The sequence below is a fragment of the Lithobates pipiens genome, unplaced genomic scaffold, assembly GCF_037356315.1.
Source record: "Lithobates pipiens isolate NorthernLeopardFrog02 unplaced genomic scaffold, aLitPip1_a1.2 Scaffold_18, whole genome shotgun sequence".
NCBI lineage: Eukaryota > Metazoa > Chordata > Amphibia > Anura > Ranidae > Lithobates > Lithobates pipiens.
The window spans coordinates 63,972,884-63,987,602 of NW_027507758.1; the positions used below are offsets into that span (position 1 = coordinate 63,972,884).

The 14,719-nt window shown below is 42.5% G+C and overlaps 1 protein-coding gene across 1 annotated transcript in view; it reads left to right on the plus strand.

Annotated features, from left to right (window-relative positions):
- Positions 1-14,719, plus strand: part of RPS6KC1 (ribosomal protein S6 kinase C1) — a 249,366-nt gene that overhangs the window by 115,282 nt on the left and 119,365 nt on the right. Inside the window, exon 9 of the mRNA XM_077485761.1 lies at positions 4,131-4,223. Coding sequence (XP_077341887.1) covers positions 4,131-4,223 — 93 coding nt within the window. The remainder of the gene's footprint in view (positions 1-4,130; positions 4,224-14,719) is intronic.

A 14,719-nucleotide genomic window follows, 5' to 3' on the forward strand; every position in this document is an offset into this window, starting at 1 on the left:
AGTTGAGAGGCCTCCACCAACCAGCAGGATCAATACACAAGCAGATCACCCTTGCAATGACACAGGCTCACTGGAGCTCCTGATGGTGGAGGTGGGTCTTGCTGCATGTTAGTACCAGGTCGTGGTCCTCAAGATCATCGCACCAGTAGGTGAGTAAACCAGGGTCCAGTAGCAAATACAGCAGGTATGGATCAAGCAGAAGCCTAGTCAGTAAACAAGCCAAAGGTTGCTAACACGTGGTCGCAGGTTGGGATCAAGCAGAAGCGTTGTGAAGGAGCAAGCCAAAGGTCAGTAACAAGAGGTAGAGATGCAGGTGGCAACAGGAGAAATAGGCGTGAGATATTGGCTGGAAAAAAAATACTAATCTGGCAGCAGGAAGTGCAAAGCCATGGCTAAAATAAGAAGTCCATGGGAGGAGCAAAGGGTTCAAAGTTCAAGAGAAACAAGAAAGGCAGGATCATTCAAGGAATTGTCCTGGGATCTATCCAGCATTCCAGGTGGCTCGGCAAGAAGAGATCACTAGACACAGCAGAGGTTGCAGATTCAGAACCAGGTCCTGACATTACATTGACTTACATGCAGCTTCTGAAGGTGAAGTTCCTGCATTGAATCTGACAGTCAGGGCTGAAACACAGTGATCTCAGCAGTTTGCTGAACTATGCAGCTCCTCCATTCTGAAAACATATTGTATTCTTTTCATAGAATACAAAACATTTGTTGACTGGATAAGGGGAGTTCGTGATGTTCATATCCCTCTCGTTCAATCACAGAATACCTTGTATTTTTTTAAAAGAATACCAGAGGTTTTCTTAGGGAAGGAACTTCACAGCAAGTGACCCACTGTGATCACTGTGCTCCAGCCCCGACTGTTTGTTCCACCTCTGAAACTTCAGCGGTGACATTACCTTCAGAGGCTACATGTAAGAACAGCCCCAATTCCAAAAAAGTTGCGATGCAAAATCTTCATAAAAACAGCGATTTGCAAATCTCATAAACCCATATTTTTTTCATAATAGAAACATATCAAATGTTTAAACCGAGAAAAGTAACCATTGAAAAATAAGGTCATTTTGAAATTAAAGGCAATATATGTCAGAAAAGTTGGGGCATGGCAAGAAAAAGCTGGCAAAATAAGTGGCACTAAGAAGGAAGAACTGGAACATTTTGAAACTAATTGGGTTAATTGGCATCAGTTTAGTAACATGATTGGGTATAAAAAGAGAATCTTTGGCCCCTTTCACACATGCGGACAGTATGTCTGTATTTCATCCATCCGTTTGCGGATGAAATACGGACATACATGCATTCCTATGGGATAGCGGGTGTCTGCGGATGAACATCCGCAGACACCCGCTATTGTCCGATTTTGCAGACGGAGGAAAATCCTATTTTTCTATCTGTCTGCAGAGCGGATCGGATGAACACGGACAGACGGTCCGTGCTCATCCGATCCCCCCATAGAGGAGAGCGGAGAGCTGACAGGGCGGTCCCGGCACAGTGTTTGCCGGGACCGCCCTGTTATCCGCCGGCTCAGCAGGGACAACGGAGCGATCCCCGCTGAGCAAGCGGATCATCACGGGGTGGATCATTACTGATCCGTCCCATGTGAAAGGGGCCTAAGAGAGTAAGGCTTAAAGTGGTTGTAAACCCTTACAGACCACTTTGACCTACAGGTAAGCCTAGATTAAGGCTTATCTGTAGGTGCAAGAAATATCTCCTAAACCTACACAGTTTAGGAGATATTTGCAAAAGACAGTCACCGCGCTGAGCGTGTCATTGCTAACGGTGATCATGAGGGACGTCATAGCAGCTCCAGCCAATCACAGCACCGGAGGGCAATACCTGAAAGGAAGATGGACGCTTGACATCGCTGGCTCCTGTGTCAGGTAAGTGACACATAATGGGCTACTATGCGATGCATTGAGGGTCCATCAGGGTTTACTTCCTCTTTAATGTACATGGGACGTTTTAAAATTTCTCATAAAGGAGTACACTTGACAGCTAGTAACTGACTTTTACAAACCCCGCTTGCGTTTAGAAGCGTTCTGAATGCATTTTTTGCTTTCCAACTGCCTAGAAACAACTGTAAATGACCCTGTTTACATGTACTGATAAGATAACAAAGCAGGGTTCAGGGGCAGTGGAACAAAATGCCCACCTGCTCCTAAACATCCGTTTACCAGCAGCAATGTACATGAAGCCTTAGCCCTTGTACACACGGTCGGACATTCCGACAACAAAATCAGTCGGATTTTGCCCGAAACTTGTGTTGCATACACACGGTTAGACAAAGTTGTTGGAGAATCCGATCGTACGTAACGTGATGACATTATTTTGTTACAACGGGACTACGTTCAGGCTAGTAGCCAATAGCTTTGGTCTAGGAATTTGATCTGAGCATGCGTGGCACTTTGTCCGATCGGAATTCTCTACACACAATCGGACAAAGTATGATCGGATCAGGTTGTCGGAAAGTTTCATAGCCCAGCTTTAAAACTTTGTCCGTCGGATATTCCGACGGAAACAGTCCGATGGAGCCCACACACAGTCGGATTATCTGACAACACGGTCGGAATGTCCGACCGTGTGTACAAGGGCTTAGAGTTTTTTTTAAACAAATAATGCTTTCTTTTGGTGATATTTAATCACCACTGGGTTTATTTTTTGTTAACAAGCGGAAAAAACCCAAACATGTTGGAAAAAAAAAAGTTTTTCTTAGTTTCTGTTATAAAATTTTGTAAATAAGTAATTTTTCCCCTTCACTGATGTGTGCTGTTGAGGCTGCTTTGATGAGTACTAATAGGCTGCACTGATGAGGTGGCACTAATATGCAGCATTGATGGGCACTGATAGGCAGGAATTATGAGGAGGCACTAACGGGCACTGACAGAGATCACTGATGGACACTCAAAGGCACCTGTGATGGGCATTGATTGGCAAAACTGATGGGCTCTGACAGGCATTAGTGATGGGGCAGATCTCCTCTGTGGGGAAAGCCGCTTATCAGCTCTCCTTTCCTCACGAACTGTCCGTATAAGTAGAGGAATGCCGATAACTGGTATTTCCTATTTACAATGTGATCAGCTGTGATTGGAGACAGCTGATCACATGGTAAAAAGCTTACATCATAGGCTCTTTATTGGGATCGGTGCTGTAGTGTGTCTTAGGGACGGATCGCCACGCTGCGCTCCCCGTTCTGAAGGACGTCATATGATGTCCACTCAGAGCGGGAAATCCCCCGCCCGGTGTATAGCAAAATGGAAGGTGTTAAACATTTGACATGTTTTTGATTCTCTACTGTGACTAAAATGTGGGTTTATGAGATTTGCAAATCATTGCATTCTGTTTTTATGTAGTTTTTCTATTGCGTCACAGCTTTTTTTTTTTATTTGGGTTGAAATATTTTTCAAAAAAGCAGCAGCAGCCTCCCATGGTACACACATCACCTTTATTGGTACCCAGCTAATGCAGCAATAAAGTTTTTGACCCCACTTTAATGACATGGCATTAGATTAATTCCAGAGATGACCTCATTGTGCTGCCCCTGCTGTATTGTCCTATTGGCAACAGCAAAATGACATCACTGTGAGATGGAAGAAAGTTATCACCCTCGTGGCTGTGCAGGAGTTTTGTGTTTCAAAGTTTATATTATATTGTGTTATGTGTTTTATATACAGTATGTATATCGTTATACAGTATGTATATCATTATCATTTTTTTTTCTCAATTTTATATGTGGCTGCAGTTCAGCCCTAAATAAGTATGCAAGCAGAAATGACTCGTAGGAGCTTACACTTGAATCTCCCTGGCTCTTCCTTCCCGCTTTATCCCACCATACATTTTCACAGAGAGCCACTTTAACTAACATCAGCCTTTTTCATTTTTTTTTTTCCATCATTTCAGATGCAACTTTCTTTATGATATTGTTTTTCTCTATTCCACCCTCCATTCTCTTAATTTATTTACTCGCAACTTCATAATTAGAGAGAGCCACATAAAACGTCATCTTTCATCTCTGCTCTGTGATTTATGATAAATTTAGTTTCCTTCGGCCTGGCATTTGCTTCAGCAGGCGGCCTTCCTTCAAGTACCACACTGATTGATGTCTTATCTTTGATATGTTCCATTAGCCTCCAGGAGCTGAGAGTTCAAGGCCCTCTTGGAACCTGAGGAGCCCTGCCGAGGAACTGAAGGCCTTCAGAGTCCTTGGGGTGATTGACAAGGTAATTCTTCAACATCTCTTGGAGAGTTCAGTCATAAATCGACCGCATGCTGACATAGTGTCTTTGAAGCCCGGGATCTTAAGGATATGAAACAAAAGGGGAAAATGACTCAAATGCATCTGCACTTTTAAAATAACAAAAGCAACGGAAGGGGAAAAAAAGGCAGGCTTTATGTAAGTAATTCATGTAAGCTTGTGCAAAAACCTATCTGAGATAGGGGGCCCGAGTATGTTCCTCTTGTTCTACAATGTGGTGTCGGTTACAAAGAAAGTCCTCTTATGCAGAGAAAGGCTTGATTTTTCGCTAATTGGAGGTCAGCCATGGGTTGAAAGGAACTGGTAATGTTTACATACTGGTAAACAAAATGATTGCATGTAACAGACGATAAAAGCTGGACTCCAGGCAAACCATTAAATACATATTTAACATACATATTTGATTTATAATGATGTCCAGACAGTCTGTTACCTTACTTTACTACACTGCAATAAGGCAATATAGCTTTGTCGCCTCCCTGCTCCAGCCTGTGATTGGCCAATTATGGGGCAGCAGGTAATGTGTTAACCACTCTGTTTTCTCCTCCTGTCAATATGTTTAAGCTGTTGACTAACCACAAAATCTAGTTCTATGTAAATTCGCCCATGGGCTTTTGTTCACTTCAGACAGGTGTTGCATACATCACATCTCCCAACTTTTTGAGATGGAAACAAGGTGCACCTATTAGCAAGAGTATGTAGGCTTAGGACACCCTCCTCCTGCCACTCCCCCTTAAGGAGGAATTCTAGAACAAAATCGATTAGTCAAACCTACCCAAGTGCTTCTATTTTACCACTGCTATTTCTTTATACTGCCTTTTGAAATGTACAAATGCAGCAATTTAGAAATTGGATGAAAGGTTTAGCACTGCAAAACACTTTTTGAAAGATAAAAAGTGTATTTTATATACAACTATATAGATCAGACCAAAATGAGGAGGACAGAGGGACTTTGTTCCAAATCAGGGACAGTACCTCAAAATCAGGGACAGTTGGGAGCTATGCATACATATACAAGTGTTTGTAAATGTGAACTTGTTTGATTTAGGCTACATTCACACTGGGGTGGTGAGGGCATCTGCAGTAAAACGCCGCTTTTAACCCCCGCTAGCAGCTGAAGAAGGGGTTAATAGCGCTCGCGTAGCGCCGCAGCGCTTTGCAGGTGCTTCGGCAGCGCTGCACATTCATTTCAATGGGAAATGTATACAGCGCTCCTAAACTGCCCCCCAAAGATGCTGCTTGCATGATTTTTTCTATTGTCCTGCAAGGGCATCGCTCCAGTGTAAAAGCACTCAGGCAAGCATTGACAGGAGAGGCACTTTACAGGTGATTTGCAGGCGCAAAAACTTGTCCGTGCATTCTGAAAGATCTCAGAACCATGTCAAGATGATGTTATCGACACAAGTCCAAAACCTGCCAACACAGGCCCTTAATAAAAATTTTGTTTGAATACCGGTAATTAAAGTATTTTCAGTTTTTCCCAACTCCAAGACCTATTTGGTGATGGGGAGGAGAGCTCCAGCAAACGGGCTGTGATTGACAGCTACAGCTTTGCATCTTCTAAGTGTACTGTGAGGAGGGGGTTATGTCCCCTCCCTCCAATCAGGGCTCAGAGATTTCTTCACTGATCCCACCCCCCTGCTTTTCAGAGCTGGGAGATGCTGTGTAAAATTAATTTTTAATATCCCTTTTTTACACATTACTACAAGATTAACTTATTAAAGTGTTACAGCTTTTGAGTGACAGCAGCGGGAGCCAATGGCATAGAATGCATTAAGGTTAAAAGCCTTAAGGCTTTATAACCGCTTTAAGCTAAATTCTCACTTACAATGGGAAGGTGACATAGGTGCCTCTTTTACAGATTCACAATGGTTAGTGTCCCTGGTCGCCAAGTCCCCTAATCTCTAGAAACTCTCCTACAAAATCACCCTCCATTGGTACAGGACCCCACAGCTTCTGGATAAAATTATTCCCCTATTTCCTCCCATGTTGGAGACTGTGGGTCCACTGGCAATCTATTCCACATCCTATGGTCCTGTAGCAAATTGTCTACTTACTGAACAAACATTTTTCAAATGATTCATGAAATCACAAATATCTGAATTGATCCTTCACCAGATCTAGACCTATTAAACATGGGTATAAAGACTGGTCCCCCTGCTCTTAAGTGCATCATTATACTTATCGTGTTAGTTGTGAGACTGGCCACTGCCTCCCCCACAAGATCTGAGGGGATTGTCCTAAACCACTCTCACGGTAAATATGAACGTATATTTGCATTGAACCAAGGACTACTCCAAACAACCCAAGCAATGTGGTCTCAAAAGCTTATCTGGTACAACACCTGTAAGCTCAGTGTTTTTATAGTAATTAGGTTACTGTCACATCATAATATGTACACATTGTTTTCTTGCTGTTTTCTTTTTTCGCTACATGTGTGGAAGTGCAAAAGTATATATGAGATACACATGTAGCAGTAACCCCATGGGGGCTGCTGAGTTGTTCCATTTCCTACTGGCTATCCCGGGCGCTCAGGACTACCCTTCCCTCTGACACCTCAGGTTCCATGCTCACAGTAAAAGATCACTCTATTGTAATTAAATAATGTAATAAGTTTACTGGAAAAGATTTAGTTGCTCAGAGGAACACCTCTCTGATTTAGTCATGCAACAAATAAGTACAGTGAAGGTATTGTCAAAGGTTGATATCAACACACTCTAAACAACTGATGTATGCGGACGCGTCTCCAAGTGGGACTAATGCCCAGGGTGATAAGATATTGACACTGGGCACCTTCCCACTTCCAGCGCGACCGTGCAGAACACTTGAAAACCTGCAATACACTATACAATGTTAACGAAACAATGTAACACAATGTAATTACTCAAAAGCTCCCTCTGTGGTGAAATGCAGTACGTTGTATGTAGCAGCAATACTGCAAGGCCTTACAGTAAATAATAGTCTCTTGTCTTCTTTCTTCAGCTAGCCATTATACTGCAGTATTTGTATTCCATAGGGTTTTCAGATGGTAATGTAACATAAAATAGTGAACAAAAGTAACTTCAATTATGCAATGCACTTATAACCTCCTTTCTTCAGAATGCACTATGACCGTCAGTCAGTTCCTAGTGAAGTTAGGCTTTGAGGCCTAACTGAGTACAGTCTGATTAGAAAGAACTGTCCCGTGGGACTGTAGGTCTCAGCAGCACTATAATTGACTAATCTGTAGTGTGTTAAGTGCTTTATATACGTTCTGGGCAACAGCCCTCTCACCACACCAGGCCCGGGTAACTGGATGCCTCCGCTGCGGTGATCTCAGTCCTGCTGCCAGCCAGCTCCGTCACACTGCACTGCTCTGCAAGATGACTGGACCCTTGTTTGGTTCGGCCAGGTGTTCCGGTTCCTCCCTTCAGATCACACCGCTGCTCCAGCAATGCAGTAAGGGTCCCTCCGGTGGTTTCAGTCTCGTTCTGCCAGGCAGGCCCGGCTCTTCCAAATGCACACCACAGATCCCTGCAGGCAGGCCACGCATCCCAGTGAAAAGAGAGCGAAAAATGGCCGCGCAGGGCCTTTTATTTCCTACCCAGCATGCAGTTCAGTCACCTAGGGTTCATGGGTGAGTAGGTGAGGCACTGTGGGTAAGTGAGTCCTTTCACAGAATAATTAGCTCACTTCCTGCATAGGCTTTTATGTGGAAATGAAACAAGTCTCATTCACATTATATGCCACTAGAGGGAACCAAATACCAACCTAATAGCATTGTCTTGCTTTATGACATTACCTGGTAAAGAACCACAGCGCTACACACTCCCCCTGCTTTAAATCTTTGGTCCTCAAAGATGGAATCCAAACTGTCTGGCAGCATTAAAACCCTAATCCCACCTCAAACTGAACAAATAGTGGCAGAGTAGTTGTAAACGATGGTGCACTATTCCTCCCCCTAATTCTAAAGATGTACTGTTTACTCCCACCGACACCAGGGCAATTTCTGCTTCCAGTGGCCACAGTCCAGCCCCATAAATTCTGAAGGATGGTGATCTGACCCTTTGTTTAGAAAGTCTGGAGACCCCTGTGATAGACCAACACAAAGTGGCACATAATTGTGAAGGAAAGTGATAAATTAGTTTTCAACTTGTTTTACAAATAAATATATAAAAAGTGTTGTGTGCATTTGTATTCAGCCCCCTTTACTCTGATACCCCTAACATCTAGTGGAACCAAATGCCTTCAGAAGTCACTTAATTAGTAAATGGAGTCCACCTGTGTGTATTTTAATCTTAGTATAAATACAACTGTTCTGTGAAGCCCTTAGAGGTTTGTTAGAGAACCTCATTGAACAAACAACATCATGAAGGCCAAGGTCAGGGATAAAGTTGTGGAGACTTTTAAAGTTGGGTTAGGTTATAAAAAATATCCAAAGCTTTGAACATCTCATGGAACATTGTTCAGTCCATCATCCAAAAATGGAAAGCGTATGGCACAACCTACCAAGACATGGCTGTCCGCCTCAACTGACAGGCCAGCAAGGAGAGCATTAATCAGAGAAGCAGCCAAGAGGCCCATGGTAACTCTGGAGGAGCTGCAGAGATCCACAGCTCAGGTGAGAGAATTTTTCCACAGGACAATTAGTTGTGTACTCCACAAATCTGGCCTTTATGGAAGATTGTCAAAAAGAAAGCCGTTGTTGAAAGAAAGCCATAAGAAGTCCTTTTTGCAGTTTGCAAGAAGCCATATGGGGACTCAGCAAACATGTGGAAGAAGGTGCTGTGGTCAGATGAGACCAAAATTGAACTGTTGGTCTAAAAGCAAAATGCTAACACTGCACATCACCCTGAACACACCATCCCCACCGTGAAATATGGTGGTGGCAGCATCGTGTTGTGGAGATGCTTTTCCTCAGCAGGGACAGGGAGGCTGACCAGAGTTGATGGGAAGATGTATGGAGCCAAATACAGGGCAGTCTTAGAAGAAAACCTGTTCTAGTCTGCAGAAGACTTGAGATTGGGGCAGAGGTTCACATTCCAGCGGGACAACTAACTTAAACATACAGCCAGAGCTACAATGGAATGTTTTAGATCAAAGTATATTCATATGTTAGAACTAACCCAGTCAAAATCCAGACCTAAATTCAATTGAGAATCTGTGGCAAGACTTGAAAATTGCTGTTCACAGACACTGTCCAACCAATCGGACAGAGCTTGAGTTATTTTGCAAAGAAGAATGGTCAAAAATGTCACTCTCTAGATGTGCAAAGCTGGTAGAGACATCCCCAAAAAGACTTGCAGCTGTAATTGCAGCGAAAGTTGGTTCTACAAAGTATTGACTCAGGGGGGCTGAATACAAATGTACCCCACACTTTTCACATATTTATTTGTAAAAAAATATCTTGAAAACCATTAATCATTTTCCGTCCACTTCACAATTATGTGATACTTTGTGTTGGTCCATCACAGTGATGGCGAAGCTTGGCACCCCAGATGTTTTGGAACCATGTTTTCCATGATGCTCATGCACTCTGCATACTAGTTGAGCATCATGGGAAATGTAATTCCAAAACATCTGGGGTGCCAAGGGTCGACATCACTGGTCTGTCACATAAAATCCCAATAAAATGCATTCACGTTTTCGGTTGTAACATGACAAAATGTGGAACATTTCAAGTGGTATGAATATTTTTTCAAGGCGCTATATCTTTGCTTTGTTTTGTAAAACTGTGAACTTTAAGCACTTTGCGCAAAACAACGTACTCGTACGTCAGTACATTGACACTAAATACCGGGGTTATGACAGCAGCTAGCTACCATAACCCCGGTATTTTCGGAAATGCTGTGCGTTTCTCTGTAACATAAAAGTGGTCTCCGCGGCACATTCGCTGCAAGATCACTTTTATCGGAGGCGGGAGAGGTGCCCAATCCCCTCCCGCCATGCTAAATAAGAAAAAAAAAAAACTATTTTTATAGTGCCCCGTCCCAAGGAGCTCGAACCACATATGTGAAGTTTTGCCGCGATCGTTAGAGCAAGAGCAATAATTCTAGACCTAAATCTCCTCTGTAACTCAAAACTGGTAACCTGTAGAAAATGTTAAACGTCGCCTATGAAGATTTTTAAGGGTAAAAGTTTGTCGCCATTCCATGAAGCCTGACATGTTGGGTATCAATTTACTTGGCGTAACATTAGCTTTCACAATATAAAAAAAATAAATGGGTTGATTTTACTGTTGTCTTACTTTTTAATTCAAAAAAGTGTGCTTGTAAGACAACTGCACAAATACGGTATGACAAAGTATTGCAACGACCGCCATTTTATTCTCTAATGTTTTAGAAAAAATATATATAATGTTTGGGAGTTCGAAGTAATTTTCTAGCAAAAAAAACAGATTTTAACTTGTAAACAACAAGGGTAAAAAAGAGGCTCGTTCCTTAAGTGGTTAATAAAAATCTATTGAAAAAATGTTTATGTTTTGGAAGGCTGTAGAGAAGAGAGAGCTGCAGATAAAAAGGTACAACCTATGTAGGAGGATTTCTTCAATTTTTGTTTATTGCCTGAAACTGGTCCCTTTACTGGGTATATGTAAGGGTTTACAACCACTTTAAGCAGATTACTGTCTTTTTTTAAAATAAATTATTTTTGTTGATTTTAGACCGTTTTATATAAGCAATACAAAAAAAAAAAAAAAAACCCGAATAAAATATCAGCGTGAGTGTGATTAACAGAAAAACGAAGTAAGTGCTCCACTCCACACTCCTAAGCTATACACACCTTCAGTATAAAGAGAACCATGAAATTAATTATCTTGCTTAATAGCATAGGCGGATGTAACAAAAGAGTAAAGAGAAAAAGTGAAAGTTATATGAAATCGCCTTATGTGAATATAAACCTGATTCATGAAATGTGACCTATCTGTAGTGTTTTCTTATCTTTCTCCAAAGCACTAAGTCCCGGGTTTTTCTGATGCTCCGTTCTTCTGTTATCAACATGACAACCTCTGACAATTGAGATGAAACCAGCCAGAAATTTGTGTCGGGGTGGGAGCTATAAATGGATTAGCAGCGAGTTGGTCTATTCACAGTACAGCTTTGCACATTCCTTTCGTCCTCTGCCTATGTGGAGTGGGGGGGGGGGGGGTGCCTTTCCACCAATCACCTGTCACACAGTGTATGCCAAGACTACACTCCCAGTGCTGAACAGGAAGAAAAAAAATCTCTAAAAAGGTGTGAACTTTCTAAAGGATATATCAAGCTGAAGACAGCAGACATACATGTAAAATGTATATAGGGAGATTTTTTAATCTCTGTGTATCATCTGAGAATGTTCACTTCACTGGATATATGTGAGGGTTTACATCCACTTTAAGGGTTTGTATAAGTCTAGGGAACTGCATGGCCATCTACAGGAGAGCAGTTAGGGCAAGTCAGAGGATTGGAACCACAGGGACCAGATTTTATTGAATTTGGTGGGACATCCCCTAATGCTATAGGCAGCTTTATAAAATAGTAGTACAGAATGAATTATTGACTTCCATCCAGCTAGGGTATTAGGAGCGTGGTTTTTCGACCAAAGGACAACATTGCTGCATTTTAAACTGCTTAGACTTCAACCTTAAAATAGCAGTCTAAAATGCTTAAATTCTGCAGTAAAAAAATAATACTAAAGATTGCCATGCTAATAAAAATGTGATAACCAAATATACATGAATAAATAACAGTGACCAGTCCATAAAAAAGTCCAAAACAAGTGATGTGTAGAATATTCTTAGCAGTCGTAACTCAAGGATGCCAAACGACTGGACACCAATGTGCACCTTCCCCCATGATAAGAAAAAGGCTATGCCCTTACCAAATAGCTAGACTCCATGTTATAGGAGCCTAATATAGCATGGGTTCATACAACACGAAAGATCCGTCCTCTGGATGTAGATAGGATGATGTTGATATCGGCTCCACTGGTTACTCCCTTTCTCTCTTGCTCACAGATGAGGTGCAAAAAAAGAGGAAAATATTGCCACATGATGGTTTATTGGAAGTCCAGCAAAACATGAATAAATATTCCTGGATAAAAAAATCTGCAGATTGCATTCAAATGTGGTGTAACTGAGCATAAACTCCAACCTACTAGTTTCGTCATAGCTGACATCATCAGGGGTGTGAAGTTCATTTTAAGACCCATGCTAATTAACAGGTCTATAGCGGAAAGGGCACAGCTGATCAAGTTCACTAATCGCCTCATTATAGCCGCTAATGGTTAAAATAAATGACTCAACCCTGTTTGTAATAAAATGTGTTGGTCATAAGAAAAGACCACTCGTATTGTCAATAAGATGGCCAAACCTACTTTGAAAAAAAACCAAGCCTTTATTGGAGCCAAAGGAAAAGAGAACTAAGTCTGTCCAACATAACTGTGGAATTAGGTGAAGGACAGACCTCGATTTGGGAGGCAGGAAGTAACCAAGCCTCATTTACAAAAAGAGATCCAAAGCGGTCACCCCGGATCTGATATATCTTGATTTCCCGCCAGATAAAAAGTTAATATTCAATGTCAAAAATATATATTATAGGCAAAAAAAATAAATGGAGACCTTTTGGATGAGCGGCACAGTATAGTCACTATGAAAAATGACATATGAGTGAAATGAATCCCCTAAAAATGTAATTAATAGGGAAACTTATTAATTTGACTTTATAGAAGTCCATCAGTAGGCTTGAAGAAAGCAAAGCACCATATTGGAAACAGCAAGGTAATTGTCAGGAACGACTCCCAATTTAGTTATTTATTTTTTATTTTTTGAAGCATTATTAAACCCTAAACTAAAGGGTCTTTTTTTGCGTTTTTTCCCCCCCCCATGTTTTCACCTGGTGATTTTGCCAGTAACACGCCTCCTTTATTACACCTGTAGCACCCTGATGTTTAGGCAGGGTTGCTATCAAATGTATTTGCCAAGTGATAGTTGCCTTGGCCAACTGATAGGAGGTCAATTGATTTCACAGTAAAATTCTGGAATTGTTGTGCTTCTCTCTTCTGTCACTAGATGGCTGGATATCTGGTAACATTAGATAAGGCAAGGGCATTGCAAGGACAGATTAGGAATGAATGGGGTGTCTAAGCCAATGGGCAGTGATTTTCTTGAGTCCTTTGGCCTGCTGGGAGAGCCTATTTATTTGGGTGGAGTCAGGTGCTCGGTGTTCTGTGCCACCTGGACGGCTGTCTGGGTGGACGTGTGTTGTAATGCCCGGGGTTGATAGGCCATAAGCCTTGGGCCTATCCTGGGGACATCTGACCGCTAGGCTGCCTGAAAGCCTATCCATAAGCGAGAAAGCAGAGTAGGGTTGGGACTGCGGCTTGCAGTCCAACCAGAAGCAACAATTCTGCCGACCAGAGAACCAGATGTGGTCAGAGGTAGAGGGGAAACTTTTGCCACTGAGGGACCATCCACCTTACTACCAGAGACCATTGCGAGTAGCTGAAGCATTACCTGAGCAGTATTCTCACCAGCCAGGGACAGTGAAGAATTGGGAAAACTGTGCAGATGCCAAGCCAGGGACCCAGCCAGTGGAGGTGATGCTTTCAGAGCATTATTGTGTGCCAAGCCAGGGACCAAGCAGGCCAGCGGCGTGAGGCTTGAGGAGTATCTGTGAGTGCCAAGCTAGGGACCCAGCAGGGATGTGGGGGGTGAAGCTTGAGGAAGATTCTGAGTGAGAAGATTGGAAGAGTTCAGGAGATTGAGTGGATCTGTTAGTCTAGTGAAAGACTGGGAGCTCAGCGGAGTGAAATTCTAAAATAGGAGTTTGTAGAAGAAGTGAAGGAGTTCATTGCAACCTTTGTTAGAAACTGTTACAAGATTGTTGCCATAGGAGACAGCAACCCTACACATGCAGACGTGGTATCTAGCTGGATGCCTTTTCCTGCATGGCTGCCTGCCTATAGAAGTCTCGGAGTCTGCCAATTAACATTACATATACTAAAGGGTGTCCTGGCCCTAACCCTCTCTCCCCCAGTTCTCTTTAAGAGACAATAAGTGTCTGGTACCCATCAATCTATTTTGAATTACACCCACTATACATTGTAACCCACTACACAGAAGGATGTCAGCTGTCCCTAACTATGGAGGTCACCATTGGGCTTCAGGGGTCCCAGAACCGGGCTACATGCCTTTTTCACACGGGGCATTAGAATCCATGCTCTGTGTGACAGCCATATTTACCCGCACAGGGATGTCCTGTATGTCCCCGTAGGTGCAGTCCCATTACTGTCAATTGGAACGCAGCTTGACCACAGCTGTTGCTCCCAATGTGACATCCATATGTGTGTGGGTGGGTATTTTGAAAGTTAAAGCAGCTCTTTGGTACCATAAAATAATATATAAATAAACTACAAGTACCTTTTAAAGAAGGTTCTTAAAGCCTAACTCCAGTTTTGCTAGCACTTTAATCAGGGCAAGCTGGCCCAGAGGCAGGCAGGGATCAG